This window comes from Anguilla anguilla, chromosome 12 (genome assembly GCF_013347855.1).
Source record: "Anguilla anguilla isolate fAngAng1 chromosome 12, fAngAng1.pri, whole genome shotgun sequence".
Lineage (NCBI taxonomy): Eukaryota > Metazoa > Chordata > Actinopteri > Anguilliformes > Anguillidae > Anguilla > Anguilla anguilla.
The window spans coordinates 2,051,072-2,073,166 of record NC_049212.1 but is presented as its reverse complement, the minus strand read 5'-3'; the positions used below and the strand labels follow the sequence as shown (position 1 = coordinate 2,073,166).

General features: G+C 42.2%; 1 protein-coding gene across 1 annotated transcript; it reads left to right on the top strand.

Annotated features, from left to right (window-relative positions):
- The first annotated feature begins 14,029 nt into the window (after positions 1-14,029).
- LOC118209906 (stonustoxin subunit beta-like) lies at positions 14,030-18,304 on the top strand. Its single transcript, XM_035385630.1, has 3 exons — positions 14,030-14,061; positions 17,305-17,345; positions 17,580-18,304. Exons 1-3 carry the CDS (start codon positions 14,030-14,032, stop codon positions 18,224-18,226), a joined length of 720 nt encoding a protein of 239 aa, XP_035241521.1. The 3' UTR covers positions 18,227-18,304.
- The last annotated feature ends 3,791 nt before the right edge of the window (positions 18,305-22,095 follow it).

Here is a 22,095-nt window from a genome sequence, read left to right as displayed (position 1 = left end):
GCCCTTGTCTAAAACCTGACTGAGTTTGACTTAAAATTTTATTATCAGACAAAAAATGTTTTAGCTGTTCGTTTACTAGGGATTCAAATACTTTAGCTATAATGGATAGTCTGGAAATAGGGCGATAATTATCCAGAACAGAGGGATCTCCTCCTTTTAATAAAGGAAGGACAAATGCTGACTTCCAGGAGCTGGGGATCAAACCGCTGGTTAGACTAAGATTAAAAATGGAGGCAATGGGTCCCGCAATCAGATCTGCTGCTATTTTAAAAAAATAAGGCTCAATTTGGTCAGGACCAGCAGACTTTTTACAATCAAGACTCAATAGAGATTTATAAACTTGAGTGGGAGAAATAGGGGAAAAATTAAAACTATTTCCTGGGCAACTTAGGGTGGTGGCTACACTGTCTTTAACATCTACAGGGAGATTTGAGAGAGTGGCTAAGCCTGCATTGATAAAATGCTTATTAAATGCATCTGCTATGTTATGCGTACCCTTTATTTCATTTTGATTTACCTTTAAAAGATCAGGAAGAGTAGAGGGTGTCATAGACCCTGATGAAGATTTAATCAACTTCCAAAATTTACTTGGATCATTAAGGTTTTCATTTATTAAATGAAGGTAGTAATCACTTTTTGTATTTTTTATCAATTTTGTGCATTTGTTTCTTAATGCCCTATACTGAACCCAGTCACTGGCATCATTACTTTTTTTAGCCTTGGCCCATGCCTTATCTCTCTCTCTAATAGAAGATGAGATGGTTTCATTAAACCATGGGTTGTCTTCACCACTAACTCTAAATCTTCTCAGAGGTGCATGCTTATTAATTAGGGCCAAAAAGGTTTTTTTAAAATAATTCCACGCCAAGTCAACGTCCGCCATTTCACAAACAAGGTCCAAGTCGCTATTATACAAATCATGCGCAAAGGCTTGTTCATTGAGATGTTTATAATTTCTTTTAAAAATAAAACGGGGCTTAGTCTTGGGTAGTTTGCAGTTTCTAACACAGGCAATTGTACAGTGATCACTGACATCATTACTGAATATTCCAACTGCAGAGTATTTATGTGGAGAATTCGTGAGAATAACATCAAGCAATGTAGACTTATCCATGTTTTTGGAGTTTAACCGAGTTGGAGAGTTAATTAGTTGCGATAGATTTAGAGTGTCGCAAATGTCCTTAAGTGAATTGGAGGTCGTCGAGAGCCAGTCCCAATTTAAATCTCCCAATAAAACATACTCCTTGTCAGAAAACGTATGAAGGAAGTCTGAAAGCAGTCCTACAGCTTCATGTGACGCCGATGGTGGGCGATAGCATCCTACTACTGTAAGATCAGCACCATTAGGAAGATGTAACTTAATTACAGACAGTTCGAAGCACTTTGGTTTACTGATCGATTCGACACAGGAGCAGTTCAACGTTACTTTTACATAGATCGCTACTCCCCCTCCTTTGTTAGCGCGATCTGTCCTGTAGATATTATATCCATCGATGTGTATCATATTGTTCGAAATCGAGGGTTTCAGCCACGTTTCAGACAAAACTATAATGTCGCAGTCAGTCAGCTTTGCCCAGAGACGAATTGCGTCTATTTTGTTTATTAAACTGCGAACATTTGGGTGAATGAAACGTAATCCATTGCAGTTTTTAAGATCATCCGGATTTTCAAGCTGTGTCAGTCCAGGACCTGGATTGGGGTGGATGTTACCTGATAGAAGAAGTAGGAAAATCATCCAGACCTTCTTTGCTGGAACAGTTCTCCATCCGAATGGGGCATGGTTACAGTGCATGAGGAGGTAATCCACAGTGAAACATCCGATCCACCGTCATCCATTGTCCTATTCACCACTGGAGATGATAGTGCAAGGCTACTCAACAGGCAGAGCAGCCCGGCTGGCCACATTGTTGAAGTGGGTTAAGTCAGTTTTGATTAATACTGTATTGTTTAACAGGCTATCAACTGCCGGTTTCTAGTAGCACTGATCAAATCGCGATTAAAATCAATTTTTAAGACATAAACTAAACCGAAAACAAAAAAGAAAACATAAAAGACGCTAAGAAGTGGACAACGTTAAAACGTTAAAACACCTGTTAAAACGTTAAAACATAAAAGACGCTAAGAAGAGGACAACGTTAAAACGTTAAAACGTTAAAACACCTGTGCCGCCATCTTGAACACCTGTCAAGATGATACGATGAACTCCTCCCATGCAGTGCAGTCCAGACAGCCTTGCAGCATCAGCGTTGCCTCCTCCGACCAGAGTTTCACCTTTCCGGTGAACACTTTCCCCCTCTGTAGGCATGTGCGATATGCTGGAATAAGTTGCACACAGTTGTGGTCAGCCGTGCTCAGCGGGGGGAGTAGGACGGATTTCTAAGCTCCTTTAATTGAGCCATAACACTGGTCTAGTATCTTGCCATTTCTGGTGGGGCAAGACACATATTTGTAAAAGCTCCTGAGAGTTTTGTCCAGCGAACAGTGGTTGAAGTCTCCCAGAATTAAATTAGGAGCATCGGGGGACAGCAACTGTAGTTTCTGCACAATCTGTAGGATCAGTTCAGAGGCGATGCTTTCGTTTGCCTTGGGGTGAATATAGACCACAGTCACAGAAATCTGCGGAAATTCCTGAGGCAGGTAGAATGGACGCATGGAAACAGAAAGCAGTTCAGTATCCTTGGTGCATAGTCTCTCTCTCACTAGGGCGGTTTTGCACCAGCGTTCATTAGTTTCCATTTAAACCAGTCCAGACCAGGTCTTAACTCACAGCACATTTTTCTATTTTGGTGGCGTTATGAATGCGGCACACATGTGAATGCATGACACAGATGTGAGAAATATTTAATTTCAGTTTGACTGTTTCAAATGCAAGCTGTGCTCATTTACGCAGTCCAATGGCAGCTATTTTTGCAGTGCATCTGTACGGAGCTAACAGCGTCATTTAGAACTGATCATGTGACTAAACTGACACAGTAGCCTCAGTAAAGTGGATTATTTCTAATACTGAATGAATTACATTCTGTCATCAAATTGAAGATGAATTATTTGTTAAATTTGTAATTATAACAACTGCGCTCACCCCTATGAGAGCAGGGAGGCTTCAGTGAAAAGCCTGGGAACAGTCAAAAAATAGTGTTCATCCTTTACTACTTTCTCCATACATTAAGCCAGCACACCACCAACTTGCGTGTTATTGGTCAATGATTGAGCGAACGTTTGGAATGTTAAAAATGTATTTTAGATGCTTGGAAGGGTTGGGTGGTACATTACAATACAGCCCTCAGAAAGTCAGTGCATTCTTTGTGGTGTGCTGTGTTACACACTAAATAGCCATACACCGTGGATGTGACACAGACCCCACAGAGTAGACATTACAGGACTTTGATAGGGAGAGAGAAAGAGATTACAGCACACAGAGTGCACGAGAGAGCAGGGACTTGTTGGCTGTGGAGCCGTTTCTCTCGTGAGCACACATTCATCTTATCAAGTGCATGTCTGAAATAAATGAAACTTAATTGAAGTGGTGAAATGTTTTCTTTGTTTTTAATTGTGGTATTAAACAAAAATTGACAGTAAAGAAACAATATTCATAATATACTATATTAACTCTCTGCAGACTGAACAGCTCTTACTTCTCAGAGAAGTCCTGCGATATTGTGGCCTCAGCTCTCCAGTCATCAAACTCTACCCTGAGAGATCTGGACCTCAGCTGCAGTAACCTGAGAGATTCAGGAGTGAAGCTGCTCTGTGCTGGACTGATGAGTCAAAACTGTAAACTACAGAGACTGGGGTGAGTAGTGCTGTGTACTGTGTGACCTTAACTGTTGTGGCTGTGTAAGGGTTTGAATTTTGTCACAGGGAAGAAAACAAATTTCCTGATTTCATTCATTTTCAAAACCTGTAACCTGAATGTTTGTGTGAATACAATTTAGCATATATGCATATTGACTGGGGTGTGCTCATATGAAATTATCGCTAGACACTGCACCCTGGAGAGAGAGACACTCTACTGCTGCCATCTAAGTGTTCTCTGACACTTAAACCTCAGTCAGCGTACAAGTGAGCAATTCATGACCTCTGTATTATTTTATCCATCTGGACACTGACTCTAGCAGCTGTCCCAGAGGAGCTGCACATCCTGCTAGTGAAATTAACAAATATGCCCAGTGAGTAACACAGTAAGGGTGTTACCCCAAAACTTTATTAGCGAGGCCAATGCAGTGATTGGTTCTTACAGAGATGCACACTTCAGTCAGCGTATAAGTGAGCCATGTAGTTTGGTGCAGTGTAAGAGAAAACAGTTTATCTTATGACAAAATATGAAAGTTGCCAATAACCAGGAATAGACAGCTTTAACAATCATTTGGATGGATTTTCCGCAAAGATTATACAGATGCAAAAGCAATAGTTTAAATGTTTAATTGGGATGGCAGGTACGGTATGCCATCCCGCCAAGTTACGCCTTGGCGGGGTGGCATGCCCTATACCTATACAGCCCAGAGAGTTTGGCACTTTTCAGGGTTCCCTTCAAAAATAACTGCAATGACCACAGATTCTCAGCCCTTAAAAAACATTCATTTCTGTACCTTCTGACCTCATTTCAACAGACAGAATTCACAAACAATGTCACACGTCCGCACAATAAAGCCCCAAACTTAGGGGATTTTGTGTTTTTTCGTTTTTCTTCCTGCCTGATTGCATCATCATAAATGCTCCAGGCCCACAAAGAATAAATCTCCCCAATTAAAATTTAGGTATATCAGCCAATAGAAACATCAGATACGCACACAAATATACACGTACACGTTTAACAGTACAAAACTTTGCAGCCATAATGTCTGCATTCTTTTAGCTCACTGGGTTGCCATTGGAACTTTTTGTAACAGATACAAGTTCATCCCCCCTCGGACTCACGCGATCCTCTAACTAATTACACTGGATTGATGGCTAACTAAAAATAAAGCACTTATACTATTGCTTTGGCATCTGTAAAATCCTTGTGGGAAACTCATTTATATTTCACAAATCCAAATAAAATACACCCACACATTAGACAGTTCCACCTTCACCTTCAAGTTTTACATTAGCTACCTTGCTAAAGATACAACAGATCTTGTGTATAATGTTACTACAGACGGCTCTGAAATTAAGCACTAAAATCAGTGATGCATTTCTGTCTGGTAGGTAACATTACTGGTCGTACAGAAAGTGGCGCCAGATGATGACTTCTCCATGCCTGGTATATCACTTTTTTAAAAGTCAAAATGGTGGAGTTGTGCCAGTACTGGTACTGTAACTACTTCTTAACTAGACTACTGTAGCGACCCTGCAACCCCATATTTCTAAATTAATGTTAGCTAGCCCTATATATATCCTCTACTGCCACGCAGACAATTAGTAGGTCTGTCATGTACAATAGCCCATCAAAACCACTTTCATTTAAAAATGACATACACTTTCATTTATTTGTCATTAATGGTAAAGTAAAAAGATTAGATCTATGCCTATGTGTTTCTTTCAGCTAGAATGTGTGTTTGTGTGCATTTATGTGCATGCATGTTTCTCATAGCCTAATTTATATGAATTGCTATTTTCACTGACTCATAACAAACCCAGTACAAAAAGAAATGATATCTGATGAAAAACACATTTTCAACATACAAAAATGCCAAGTTACTTACACATACAGTGTACTGTCTTTAAGTCATTCATTCAAATCTAGGCCTGCCATTAAAAGTATTGATATTAAAATTGCACCAAGTTACATGAAACAATATCTTAGCTCACACAAATTAAACAAGCTGTATTCCAAAGCAATGGTACCTAATGTTTCCTGAATAGTTTAAAGTAATTTGGCCCTTTGGGACTTTGTATGACTGGCATGCCCTTATGATCAAATCTATCATTTCTGTATATGTTGCATGTCCTGCTGCAAGGACCTATGGTGATGGTCCTTCTAACTGTAATTTTCTTCACTAGTTACAGAAACTTTAAATTACTTTTCTTCATCTTCTATTATAAACTTTTATCACATCCATACATATATTTGAGCCTGTTTCTGAAGTGACTCTGCCTTTAGCTGTGTGTTAAGTAGGTGGTATTCTTAGTAAGAAGTATAACTTTTTGAGCAAAAAGGCGCAATGAGAACAACTGAAGAACAAAAACACACAGTGTTGTGTGTTCTCACGGTGCAGTGTGCGACGGCCCCCAGGGAGAACTCCGACCTCCCCCTCTCAGCTATTGGTCCAAATATCACGTGGTTGGTTACGTCACGGTTGAGAGTTCAGAGGGCAGACTTCACATGCTAATGTACGGAGAGTCAATGCCAATCTCTCTTCTGTAGAGATGGGATTTCTGTGAGTTCCTGCATGTTTGATGAATTTCAGCAAGTCATCAAAATGCCTAGCACACATTCGGAAATAAGAGAAGTGGACCCCCTCGTCTAAACTCCACATTTGCCGAATGTACAGACAAAACTCTCCATTCTCTGTCCTACTCTGATTTAGATGGCGAACATACCATCTCCTTCCCCTTTTTTTCTTCTTTTACATAGCTAGATAAACTAAAGCCACTTTTAACACTTTAAACTTTTTGTTTTGTGTTGTGATCTCGCGTAGCCCTTCTCTTTATACATCCATGGCGTAGCCGTGAGACGGAGGTCTGGGCGAGATTCCAGCCCCAGTTAATAGCTACCTCGTAAGTATTCTGCGCCCCCCAGCAGCGTGGAGTGACATCAAACGGTGCGGTGTTCTCACTGAGTATACCGACAATGGTGTTGGTGGACATGTTCGCCGGTGGTTCTCAATCCTGAACTTCTTTCTTCTTACTGAGTATACCGCCAGCTTTAGCTTGCAGTGCAGTGAGGAGTTTGTCACATTAAACCAAAAGTGAAAAAGAATACTTACTGTCCACTGTGAAAGATGTATCTTTTGCATCTTCACTTTTAGTGGTAGCTGTGTGAAACATCCCACAGCTACACTTCTGGGATGGGATGGGAGGATTAAGCCCAGAGAAAAGATTATAGATAAGGTAGATGGGCCCTTTGCCCCAATTCAGGGAACGTAGAGTATAAGAAAAGTGGCATTTTGGGTCAGAATAACTGTAGAACTGTCAGAGTTTAGTCCAGCAGGACGTCTAATTCAGGTGCAGAGTGCTGCTGTTGGAGAGTGTAGCACAGACATCTTCCCCAGAGCATCATCAACCTTAAAATCCTCAATTTCACTCTTCAACACTGAATCATTGTTCCATTTCACATTTTACTAGGGAGGTGAAATGTTCTGCCTACAGTGTAATCACAATGGGCGTTCCACACAAACATAAAACAGAATCTGCATCTGGGCTCACTTTAACAGGACGTTTAACAAGGAAGTATGCAAAATCGGAGTAGATAAAGCTATTAAATAATTTAACCTCATAGCGCAAAGCCCCTAGTGGTCGAGATTATTGAACTCAGACATTCGGTGCTACTGCAACCAAAGTATGAGTTAACCTTCCTCCAGTGTTCGTTGCTCCCCCCCTTATTTTAGTGTTCATGGCCATGGCTGGTCTGTTTTAACTGCTCTTATATTAACACAAAAACTATAAATCATCACCAAATTTTGTTTAACACCTTTTTAAGCTGTGAAACAATGTCTTCAACTAATGGTTAACATGAGTAACTGTAGTGTATATACAAAGAACAGACACTGAAAATGTACACTCCTGGGCAAAAAAATGGGCCAAGCCCAAAATGGCAAAAAATTAAGCTTTTAATGGTCTTAACAACAAATCATTGGTCAGAAAATTTGCAGGAATTTCAAAAATGCACTCCTGAGACCTCCTGTACCAACATTTGCTCATTTACTTTTGCTGCAGTGAACTGTTTGGGGAAAAGCTAGAAACAGAGAAATTCACTTATACGGTAGACAAATTAACATAATGTCAAATAAAATAGTCATGTTTTGTATTTGGTTGCATATCATTTGCATGCCATGACTTCCTGATGTATGTGACCTATCAACATCATCAGAGTCTGGATATTTTATTTTCAGGTTGTCCTACAAGCAATACAAAACTCTCTGCATTTGAATGGATCTCTATGGGAATTGGGGGGTGGGACTAGATTCAGCTGTAAATTATGCTGATACAGTATGGAACACATTTGTTGGCTAAATGGCTTTAAGTCATCAAGGGTCCAAGGCATCAAATGAGCCTCAAACCACCGTGCTGCTGCCAGATATGCAGTAGATACTACAAGCATTGTTTCTCCTGATTAATTTTCCTGTTGAACTCAATGGAAAAAATATTCAGGAGAAACAATGCTTGTAGTATCTACTGCATATCTGGCAGCAGCACGGTGGTTTGAGGCTCATTTGATGCCTTGGACCCTTGATGAGTGAGAAACGAGAGTCATGCAGCGACTGATTCCGACTTCAGACTCCTAGTGAAAAATATTTAATCTACTGTGCTTTGTATGTGAATTCCTACAGGAACCTCACTCAAATAGGTTGCACAAGTTAGCCTACTATGTAATTTGCATATGACAGAAGGGTTGATGATAATATAGTCTCTAGGTTATCAAAAGTGCAAATTATTTAGCAGGATGTGACAATTTCTTATGAATTTGGAGCTTGATTAGTGCAGAAGTTATATTTATTTCGCGGAGCGATGTTGTAATATAGCCAAAATTGTGATTTGCCGTTTCAGTTTTGCACTGTTTATTTTCATTCTCTGTCTGCCTGTCATGATTTTATGACCCATAATTCCATGCAGAATCAATTGTGCCGTTCACAATTGCAACGGGATTGTCGGATATGATTTTATCTTCCAGCTTGGCCATGTTTGTATTTATTTTGGCTAACAGCGTTGTGTCAGTTTCCTGCCTCATGCATTGGTCTTCAAGCTGGCTGCACTAATGTTTAGACAATGCTTGTGAGAAAGCATGTCAGTGGTGCCTAGGGTCCTGGCGTGGTTTTTCTATAAAACAGCCTTCTGGTTTTGTTTGGCATGTGCGCTGGGAGAGCGGTAGGCATTTATGGAAACTTTCCCGAATTTCGTTTTGCTGCTTGTGCGTTCATGCAACTAATACCACACACACACAAACACACCCAACCTCCCACAGTTGGTATAATTCTGTTCAAATCCATCATTGCCATCTCTATGTCTTAATGGCAATTGCATTGCACATGTTTGTAGAGAATAAAATATATCACTCCTCGGGAGCCAGATTCTCTAATCGGAGTCATTCGTGTCCATATTAGCCTCCTCAACCAGTAAACTCCAAGTGAAGGTTTACACCCTCTGCTACACTGGCCCTTCGAGCCGGAGTGAGTGCAGCTAATTAAATAATATGGACAAGGCGGTTCCAGATGCACCAGCTCGACGTCTTCAGGAGGCTATCCAGGCTAAAGAATCTTTAACCATACAACTGAAGCCGTCGCTTGAAGAAAGCAGAGAGTGACTGGGAGGTAGCCAAACGTGTCACCATCTTACTCACCGCTGACCCTGAATCCGCCAGTCCAGATGTTCCATTACCTCCTGCTAGTTTCCTGCATCTTCCTCAGGCTTCTGACATGGACCAGGCTGAGACCCTTCCTTCCGCTCACCCTCAGCATTCCACGCCTCGGCAGCCAGAGTTTCCTCCACTAGCTGTGTCAGCCACAGCTATTCTGACTGCTTCAGCTGCACTGCAGGCACTGCCACAAGTATATCGAGACTCAGTGCTGCTGTCTCCTGGATCTTCTCAGGTGATGTCACACACTGTTACAGCATCTACTGCTCCACCAATACCAAATACCAATTTTCTAGTAAATGGTGAATTTGTTGAAAGTGAAAGGCAGAGTCACATGCCGTGACACACCCCTTTTGTGAACAGAGGAGTTGGACGCAGGGAATTGTGGGAAAAGATCCGGATTTCACCAGCATTTACTGTGGGCTTAGCGAGAGAGAGACTATTGATAGAAAATAATTAAAGGAAACAAACTTATTCTCCCTTCCTCCTCATGGATTCCAGGTAACAAAATAATGTAGTAAAATAACAAACTGAAATAACCAGAACAAGACAGCACAACGGGGATGCTTTTCAGCCCTTTCTGTCGCTAAGGCTCTTTCTGCCGCTTCTCTCTCTTTCTCTCTCTTTCTCTTTCTCTCTCTCTCGTCAGTCAGTCAGTCAGTCCCCGGTCTCAGACACCTACAGGGAAAAGAACACACACTTTTAAACCCAGGACTGATTAGTAATGTTATCCAGGTGTGTGTGCCTACTTAACCAGTAGGCGTGGTCCTCTGATTGCCCTGAACCTCCCTCACAAACCAATCCCTGCCACACAGAGTAATCTGATGGATCAATCTTCATGTCAAAACATGCAACTCAAACTGTTTAAAATAAATAGAGGCTATATTAATTTACAATATTAAAACAAGGACACAGTATTAAAGGGGAACAGAAGCACTCACAATGTGCTCTGGTTTGTTTGCTTTTTACGTTATAGAAGATATGGCCCTGCCTTCAAAACTGAAATCAACCTGTATTTACTAGAAAAAAAGCTAAAAATTTCCTTTTTTGCATGAGGGTGCAGCCATCCTGAAACAAGTTATGTTGTGATGTCACTAAATTTAAATCTGTCTCTAATCGATTGCCCTAATTGACTTGCCAAAAGAAACTTCTGCTGTCAGCTGTAAGTTTTTTCTCCAAATGTTTCAGCAGAAAATTTCAATCATTAGGTGTATTGTTTCTCTTATACAGTCATTTTTTCCCAGAGGAGCTGCCCATTCTGCTAGTGAAACTAACAATTTGCCCAGTGAGTACCTCAGTAAGGGTGTTACCCCAAAACTTGATCTCTTGTTACCCCAAAACCAGTCCTCTGAAACAATGAGTGGAGAGATCCACCTATGGGGAATGTCATCCAGTCTTGACCTTCGCAGAAGCATCCAATTGCACCAAGTCTGGCTCTGACAGACAGTAGCATGTCCAATGCTAAAGGAGGCCACACTGCAGCGCCTGGTGTTTGCTCTGTTTGCTCTGTTTCCCGCCTTTCTACGCTGTAAAGCGTCTTTGTGACGGTTTGTAAAATGTCTGTCTGTAAAAAGCACCATGCAAATAAAATTGAATTGAATACTCCTCAGTGAACATATGCACTTCTCATGCACGGCAAGCAGTGCAGTCTTGGTGGATTTCTCCACCAGGGTTACGATTGTAAGCTAAATTTCTCTTTAATCATCTCGTGTTTGAGACACACCTATGGGGATGTATAGACAGCTCCCAGAATGCCTTATGCTCACAGCTGAGATGGTGTCAGGCCAGCAAGGGATGCCTCCTCCCCTGAGGGGAGGGTGGTGTCTGGCACATCCCATGTGGGGAAGTACTAAAGACATTCCACTGCCCAAAGCTATAGCCAGGACCCAGGAACAATGTGAAGCACTAAAACCCATAGCGGATGAGGGGAGATGTGTGTGCCTCACACAGAGCTCACCCCCACAACTGAGTGGGCTACCGGCCTCCTGGTGACGTTCAGGTGGTAGAACCTAGCAAAACCCAGCCTGCAGCTGAATAAATTTCCTGCAAGGAAACCCCATGGAATAGGGCCCACGATGCAGCCATGCTCCTCGTAGAATGAGCCCTCAGGCCCAAGGGGGGCGTTATCCTCTTTGGATCATATGCCATAACAATAGCTTCCACAAGCCAATGGGACAGCCGCTGCTTAGAGATGCTTTCCCTTTGCAGGCAGGGGCCCAGGTGACTAAGAGCTCTTTCTAAAAGCCTTAGTCTTTGCCATATACGTGTGGAGAACACACACAGGACACAGCATATGCAACCTATGCTCCTCTTCAGAGGAGAAAGATGGTGAGTGAAAAGCAGCAAGCTCTAACATCTCACATGTGAAAGGAGGGAAGCTTTTAGGCATAAAGGCTGGATTGAGCTTAAGAAAAACCCAATCCATATTAGGGGAGAATATTGTGCATGAGAGATGCACTGAGAGCACATAGAGGTCACTGACTCACTTAGCTGAGGCTAGTGCGAGCAGCAATGCTGTCTGGAGAGACAGCAGTTTTAAATCTATCTCATTTATAGGCTCAAACGGGCTTAAAGAGAGAGCCTCCAGCTCCAGTGATAAATCCCAAGGGGAAATGAGCTTTTTAGCAACAGGCAGAGAATAGTAAGCCCCCTTCATGAACCTGTGAATGAGGGGGTGCTGCCCCACTGCATAGTCTCTGAACCCAACATGACAAGCAGTGAGAGCTGCCAGGTCGACCTTAATGATAGTAAAGGATTTCTCTTTATTTGTAACAGACCACTGGTAAGGCACTGACTGACAAGAGGCACACCATCTTTAAAACACCTGGCACTTATTGTCATAAAGTGGCCTGGTAGAGGGCGCTCTCGTGCTCTGGATGGTTGCAGCCACGTGAGAGGGAAGCCCTAATGCGTTGAGGTTATGCCTCTCACGGGCCAAGCTCATAGAGCTACTCGCTCGGGGCAGGGGTGGTGTATTTCCCTGTTCACCTGAGACAGGAGGTCCATGCGTAGCGGGAGTGTGCATGGCTGTACATAAAGGAGAGGGATAATCACTGCAGTAACATTTCCACAGTCTGGGGATTGAGACACCATTCCCCGTACAGTGGGTTTCTCCTTGACAGCAGATCAGCGCTCGTGTTCAGAATTCCTAGAACATCAATCAATCAACCAAATTTTATTTGTATAGCATATTTCACAGCAATTGTCACAATACGCTTCACAGACAACCCTGGCCTAAACCCCCTCAGGAGCAAGCCTAAAGCAACATGGGTCACGCAGAAAGAAATGAGAAACAAAAAAAAAAAAAACAAATGTGGAGAAATGTCCCGTTTTACCGATTTCATATTTAACCGGCTTAATTGGGACAATGCAAGTGACAAATGTTTAATAAAAGCTGAACAAAGTGGGGGCTTCATTTCTCTAAACATAGTTCTTCAGGATCACTTCTCTTGCTAGGCAGAGGGTAGAGGGCACAAATGGTCATAATACAGGATGAAACAAGGAGACTCCTCACTCCTCAAGAAAGTTTTCACATAACTTTCAAATGCCACCACTTATTTAATTTTTTGTGCAGTTTATATTACTCCACAAGGTCTGCCAAACATTTGGTAAGGGGTTTTAAAAGATAAAAAAATGACTTAATACATCAGGCTTTTATTATCATTATTATTATCATTGTTGCAATAATAATTAAATTCAGCGCAATAATTAGCCTTTTATATTCGCAAAAGCGTGCGAGAAAAAAAATGAATGGATGGATTATAGGGCAAGGACATGCAGTAAATAGGTGCAATGTGTGGATTTTCAAAAGACCACATGTTTTTACAGATCTAGTTTCTCCCAGCAGTAAAAGTAAGTGGCAATAATCAGTTGTGGTGTTCTCATACAGCCACTAGATGGCGCTGCAGTGTAATTCCAGTTGAACACTATCATGCCGCAGTTGCATTGCTGGTAGATCGTGCCAGATCTGTCCAATGATATCATGACTGGTTAGATAAAACCTTCATGTTATTTTATATTCTGGTGTATATATTTAAGTTGTCTGTGATAGTAAGCTGCTTAGTTCTTCACTGGCTCCACTAGCTAGGTTGGTTCATGAAGTAACGTTAAGGTAGGTTGGGCTGCTAGCTAGCTAACTCGTGCCTGTGAGTCAAAGCCAAAGCTAAATTTACAACAACAGCAACAATTGATCCGGTTGGATCTATGGTAAGTGAGGTCCAAAAACGCACCTGCAATTACCGCTTCTCGCCATTGGCACCGCCATAGAGAACGAAACTGAAATCTTCGAGATTGTAACTTTAAATAAGAATTGGCAATTTTGTATTGAATGCGGTTTCATTTTACTTTTTTGAAACTTTTAAAATTAATGCCAAAAACACTGTATTAGTTAACCACAAATTGTTTGATAACTTGATGGTTACAAGATTAGGAAGAAAATATTATCATGATAACAGCAGTGTATTCAGCTAATGGGGTTCACCTGTACATTAATAATTAGATTTATCGATTCATGGTGATGAACGCTTTTAAAACGTATAGATGTTCATGGACCGAAGAACATGTCAGGTGAGGTAAAGTGCACCACAAAAATGCTGTTTCTTGTGTTTGCAGATTAAATTAATGTTTGCAAGTCAGATAAGTTCATCATATGAAAAGGGTTTGGCAATGAATCCCTTGCAGTAGACTCCCAACCTTGAGGTTTCATCATATTTATTGGTGAATAGAGCCCAGTAATTGCCTTAGACTTTTGTGAATTAGTCAGAATACTTAATGAACTTAATTTACACACCCCCTCCCTGTTTTTGTGTGTACATCTCAGGACCGCGTATGTGCATATATATCAACTGCCAAGGAACTCAGTGTCACAGCTGTGAATTTGTGTGTGTGCGTCTGTGTGTGTGTGTGTGTACATGCGTGTGTGTGTGTGTGTGTGTTTGTGCTCTCTCCACAGGCTGGGTTGGTGTAATCTCACAGAGGGCTGCTGTGATGTTCTGGCCTCAGTCCTGCGTTCTCCTCACTCAGAGCTGAGAGTTCTGGAGTTCAGAGACAACGAGCTGCAGGATTCAGGAGTGACAGCGCTCTCTGTTGGACTGGAGGACCCACACTGTAAACTGCAGAGACTGGGGTGAGTACAAACACACACCCTTCAATAAATAAGGGCTACAATGTGACTAAATACAACACTGATGTCAATGTTTCTAATGTGAAAACAGACACTCTACAGAACTGAAACAGCATGTTCCTGTTCTTCCTCTTGGATGAATAAGACTCTATACACATGAATGAATAAAATGAATTAGTCCTGTTTCCTGAACTGTGGTGGGGTGTTAGTCTCGCATAGCCAGACCCATCTCCACACTTTGTTTCAGCGCTGTGCCAGCGCTGGAGAAAGGTCTGGCTCAACCCATTATCATTCCGCTATAGAGGAAAAAAACACTCTGGCTTGTTTGTATTTATTTAAACCAATCACACTCGTCTTGGGTGGCGCTAAGCCCAGGATGCAGTGATGGTGCCCTTGCAAAATAGTGTCGTAATGGAGTACTGGCCAGCAGCTATTTTCTCGTCCATGTCTGGATCTTGCCCGGCGTACGCTGCAGCTACCCCCCTTGACTGCAGGGTTTTCACCTGGTCCTCCATTATCGCAACCAAAGGGGACACTACCAAAACCATGGCATTTTCACGCCATTTCTCTGTGTTTACCCTCGCTAGCTCACTGCAGTCGATAGGCCAAGCTTGGTATATGAAACTTTTTCCATAACCGGTGGGCAAACATGCAAGAACGTCCTTGTCAGACAGCAAATGTTCTAAACATATTCTTTGTATTTACAACCATTCACCGAAAGAACCAAGCAGGCCTGCCTTATTGCACGATCCAAATTTTCGTCAAAACTTGCCATTTTCAGCGTGCAGGTTGCTAGCTTGGAGGTTGTTGTTGTTTCACGTAGCGACGGGGACTTTGAATACGGTAACACGCAGATAGCGGAAGGGGAGGTGAATTCTGATTGAAATAGTCGGCCAATGGCGGGCTTATACCCACAGTCTGGGTCCTGTGAGTCAGACTAGTGGGGTGTAAACTCAAATGCGTTTGATAATGACTCACTCCACATCCATTTTATTTTATATATATTTACACACTGCTATGTGTTTGACTCACACAGCCCTGTTAGTTTATATTAATGTGTGTAAGGTGTGTAACACACTGCTATGTGTTTGACTCACACAGCTCTGTTAGTTTATATTAATGTGTGTAAGGTGTGTAACACACTGCTGTGTGTTTGACACACACAGCCCTGTTAGTTTATATTAATGTGTGTAAGGTGTGTAACACACTGCTATGTGTTTGACACACACAGCCCTGTTAGTGTATATTAATGTGTGTAAGGTGTGTAACACACTGCTATGTGTTTGATACACACAGCCCTGTTAGTTTATATTAATGTGTGTAAGGTGTGTAACACACTGCTATGTGTTTGACACACACAGCCCTGTTAGTTTATATTAATGTGTGTGAGGTGTGTAAACACTGCTATGTGTTTGACACACACAGCCCTGTTAGTTTATATTAATGTGTGTAAGGTGTGTGTGTCCTTCTCTCCGCAGGCTGTCAGGCTGTAGAGTCACACAGAGAGGCTGTGATTCTCTGGCTTCAGCTCTGTGTTCAAACCCCTCACACCTGAGAGAGCTGGACCTGAGATACAATCACCCAGGAGACTCAGGAGTGAGAGCGCTGTCTGCTGCTAAACTGGACACACTCACACTGCTGTAAGTACAGAGAGTTTCCACACTGCACCTCACACACACACACACACACATACACACACCTGAGAGAGCTGGACCTGAGATACAATCACCCAGGAGACTCAGGAGTGAGAGTGCTGTCTGCTGCTAAACTGGACACACTCACACTGCTGTAAGTACAGAGAGTTTCCACACTGCACCTCTCTCACACACACACACACACACACACCTGAGAGAGCTGGACCTGAGATACAATCACCCAGGAGGCTCAGGAGTGAGAGCGCTGTCTGCTGCTAAACTGGACACACTCACACTGCTGTAAGTACAGAGAGTTTACACACTGCACCTCACACACGCACATACAGACACACACATGCACGCATACACACACATGCAGAAGGGGTTGGGGGGGATCTACAGTGGAGGGTGCTGCGCGGGATCACTGCAGTAAATAGTTTTATTTCTGTGATTAACCCGGTAGGATCCCACCATTGTCCATTCTGCATGGAGAGAGAATCTGTTAATCATTGTTTTTCGGGGTGTGCCAGACTTCAGCCTCTCTTTTCTTTTTTGGGAAGTTTATTTTGGTTACTAGGGGAAACATTTACAAGTAATATTTTTATCCTTGATTTCCAATAAAAACAAAGACAGATAAGTGCCAGCTCATTAATTTAATTTTGAGGCAAGAATAGCTGTTTCTACAATTGAGTAAAATACGATTGGTGGAGGGGACAGACAAGATGTGGTTGTTGTAGTTAGGGGTTTGGTCAGGGACACAGTGATGGTGGAGTTTCAGTATTACAAAGCAATGGAGAGCCTGAGTGTGTTTCAGAGTGTTTGTGTTATAAGGGTGTTTAATGTTCAGTGGAGGGGTGGGAGCTATTTTTGCACATGGAATCGGGTGAGGGAATTGAATATGTTTCCTTTGTGACAGATTTGTGTGTTTTTCATATGATCGTGGTTTTGTGTTTTATTGTGTCTTTGTTTTTATTTATGTGATGTCATTGGTGTGTTGAGAGTGGAAATAAAGGATTGTTAAAATTCAAAATTCTGTTCCGCTGTTCTTACAGTGTGGACCATGGAGGAGAGAACAGGACCAAACCAGGGCCCAGGAAATGTGAGTGTGTATCGACACAGAACACTTTCCATAGATACACACTCTGCTGTGTGTGTGTGTGTGTGTGTGTGAGTGAGAGAGACTTCTCTCTTACACGCATAAACACACAAACAGAAACACACACGTACACAAACACACACACAGAGGTACTATGACAGCCTTTTCTCTCTCAGACACATAATGAGGTGAATATTAATAATGATAATTAATCTCATTAATGTCTCTGGTGTGCAGACGGCTGTCAGCTCACACTGGATCCAAACACAGCGCACAGAGCGCTGTCTCTGTCTGAGGGGAACAGGAGGGTGACATGCACACCAGGGAGAGAGCAGCCATATCCTGATCATCCAGAGAGATTTGAGTACTATCCCCAGGTTGTGTGCAGAGAGAGTGTGTGTGAGCGCTGTTACTGGGAGGCTGAGTGCAGTGTGCCTGAGGGGGAGGGAGGGGTTTGTATAGCAGTGACAGATAAAGAAATCAGCAGGAAAGGACTGGATTATGACTGTGTGTTTGGAGAGAATAAAAACTCCTGGAGACTGAGCTGCCAAAAACGCAGTGACTCTGATAAATTCAGTTACTCTGATAAACTCAGATACTCTGTCTGTCACAATAAGAACCGAACACACATACCTGCCCCCCCCTCCCCCTACCGCAGAGCAGGAGTGTGTGATGATGATGATGGTAGAGGAGTGTGTGTGTACAGGGTAGGAGTGTGTGTGGACCGTCCGGCTGGCACTCTGTCCTTCTACAGCGTCTCTGAGTCTGACACACTGACCCTCCTGCACAGATTCCACACACACTTCACTCAACACACAACCCACTGTGCTGGATTTGCAGTGTGGGACTCCTCCTCCTCAGTGTCCCTCTGCCAACTGGAGTAGAGAAACACACACACTCATGCGCGCACACACTCATATACACATACACACACACATACACACTCCACACTCATATCCACTCACACACACACTCATATACACATACACACACACACACACACTCCACACTCATATACGGAGGACGGAGTGTAGCACAGTGGGTAAGGAACTGGGCTTGTAACCGAAAGGTCGCAGGTTCGATTCCCGGGTAAGGACACTGCCGTTGTACCCTTGAGCAAGGTACTTAACCGGAATTGCTTCAGTATATATCCAGCTGTATAAATGGATACAATGTAAAACACTATGTAAAAGCTGTGTAAGTCGCTCTGGATAAGAGCGTCTGCTAAATGCCTGTAATGTAATGTAATGTAATATACCCACTCACACACACACACTCATGTGCGTGCACACACTCATATACACATACACACACACACACTCACTCATATACACACACACACCACACACACTCATATACACATACACACACACACACACACACACTCAATCACACACACACTCAGATACACGTAGACACACCCACACCTACACACATGCATGCGCACACGCACTCATATACACATACACACACACACACACACACACACCTCACTCATATACCCACTCACACACACACACACACCACACACACTCATGTACACTCACACACACACACTCAGATACATATAGACAAACATGCACCCACACCTACACACACACACACACACACTTCACTCAACACACACCTGTCTGTGCTAGATTTAGTGTGTAACTGCTCAGTATCCCTTTGCTCACTAAAGTAGACACACGCACACACACACACTCTCTCACTTACACTCCAGCACGCACACATACTCTCACACACACCCTTTCTTTCTCACACTCACACACACACACTCACAAATACGCACACTGATGTTCACTCATGCACACGCACTCACACACCCACGCATGCACACACTCATGCACACACACTCACAAACTAACACACACATGCACACTCTCTCACACCCAATCACACACATGCACACACACCTACACACATAGAAACACACAATCTCTTGCACACGCAAACACACATTCACCAGTGCACACACACACACACACACACTCTCATACTCAGTCACTAACACACACACCCTCTCTCTCTCACACACACACACTCACATCCACAGTCACACACACATTCACACAAATGCACGCACACACACACAAACTCATGCACTCACGCACACACATACATGCGTGCAGAGACACAAACACGTGTCAACACACAGACACATTATACACATGTCTACACAAACATTCTAATACCCATACACACACACACACACACCCACACGTATAAACACACACACACATTCACAAAGGCACTCTCACGCACACACACATACACATACATACACTCATTCTCAATCGCACACACGCTCTCACGTCCACAGTAATTCACTCAAACAGATGCACACTCACACACACACAAACCCACACACACATATACACATAAATGCGCTCATTCTCAACCGCACACACACTCTCACATCCACAGTAATTCACTCAAACAGATGCACACTCGCACACGCACACACACGTATAAATACACACACATTCTCTTACCCATGCACGCATCCGTGTGCACACACACACACGTACTCATGCATTCACACACGTACACACACACAGACATACACGCGTATATGCGTGCACACGTGCACACACACATTCTCTTACCCATTCACACACAACCCGGGCACACACACACACACACACATACTCACGCACTCACACATATGCACACACATACTCACATCCACAGTCATTCCCACAAACATACGCACACATGCACAAACATTCACAAATACACACACACAAACACACTCTCACCCAATCACACACACACACGTCGACGCACTTGCAACCTTCCTTGACCAATGCCTTACCAGTGCATTTTCAGCTGTACCCAATATTAACCTCAGTACAGCTTAAACCGTGTACATAAGAGTATGATCTTTCAGCATGTTCAGGTTATTTCAAATGTTAAAGGTGTGTTAATGTACTTTTGATTATTAAAACATTAATATAACATTGAGTGTAATAATGGCAAAATATGGCAGGGTAAAATGTTTTTGAAGCAATAACTCTCTCCTGTATCTGCATCTTTGTATAAGAGAAGCCAGTGCCACTCCTCCACTTAAATGTGCATTTTACTAGTTTTTATAGTTGCTTTCATACATTTTCATAAGAGTTCCAATGTGCAAATTTCTGTGGGCAAATGCAGCTGATAGGGAGAATGCAGAATGGTCACTGAAGTGTACTTATTTCCTTTCATTACTGTAAACAATGATGGGTTGAGTTTCCTTATTTATTGGGTCTGTTGCTTTTATTTTCTGTATTTTCAGACAATAATCTTCAATGATTAAACTTGAATTATAAAAAACCTTCAAATGTGTTGGTGTTATGATTTATTTTTGTGTGATGTATTTAACTCCTGTGACACAGTAGTACTTATTTCATATTCTGTATGGGATTATGTTTGGGCTGAATATGAGCAGATCAGCATGGGGTTAAAATCTGCACAGTTGAAGCAATGATATTCATCTACAGTAGTAGAAATAAAACCCATTATAAGAAAAGTTGTGTAGTGTCTGATGAATGGTTGCTTCTGTTATTGTAGTGTAACCACAATTCAATACATTTAGAAAACTCACTACTTGTCTATTGAGCAGGTGTGTTTATATTACCTCTCAAAGAAATGGTTTTCCTGCAGGTTTTAACCTGCATCTGCTGCACATCAGCAGATTTTAACCTGTATCTGCTGCACATCAGCAGATTAGACCACGAAGCCAAAATCAAGGCAGAAGTGTAGTTTGCATGACATCCAGTCTCTGAGCTGTTCCTGAGACCCTACAGTTTCTCATTTTTTCAGATTAATTTCTAGTAACTGCAGTCACACATTACAAATGCATTACAGTATGATATGATTGCTTTGACTCAATGTGCAAAACACAAATTGCTGTACCTACATACAAAGTGCAAAATTCTAAATTGCACACTCAGTTGCCACAGTACTGTCACTTCATATTAAGACGTCCAAATTGTTATTGCTAGACATGCAGATTGTGAAATAAAGTCAACATGTGTGCAATCCTGTCTTGTCACTTCCAACCACATTGTCCAGGTGAGTTTCATTGCAGCACGATTGGTAATCCCTTCAGCACTACATAAAAGGCTGATTTACAGCACTACATTCAGCACTTTCTGACAACATGGAGCAGCCCAATGCAGTTGGTATTGATGGACGAATTTAGATCTTGATCAAATGAATTTAGAGCCACTGTGATTGACCATGTTATAAATCCAGGCCTAACAATGAGAGAAGCTGGAAGGATTGTACAGCCAAACTTTAAAAGGTCAACAGTGGCCTCTAATAAGTTTTTGTACTAAACATTGATAAGTCAATAATTTACTGCAAAATGTGACACTGTAATTACATGTGATGAAAAACACGTTTTCAATGTACAAAAATGCCAAGTTACACATACAAAGCACAATCTATAAGTCATTACTGCAAATCTACGCCTGCCATTAAAAGTATTGATATTAAAATTGTGCCAAGTTACATGAAACAATATTGGCTATCTTAGCTCACACAAATTGAACAAGCTGTATTCCACAACAATGCTGACCAATGTTTCCAAAATTCTTTTTAGTAATTAGGCCTTGTTAAAACATTGTCTGGATCATTTGTGAAGCATAGCGGAACAGCTGTGGAGGTGTGGTATTCAAATCTCTTTGTGCATGTGCGTGTGTGTGTATGTATGTGTTTGTGTGTGTGTGTGTGTGTGTGTGTGTGTATGGGGCTGGGGCTGTGTGTT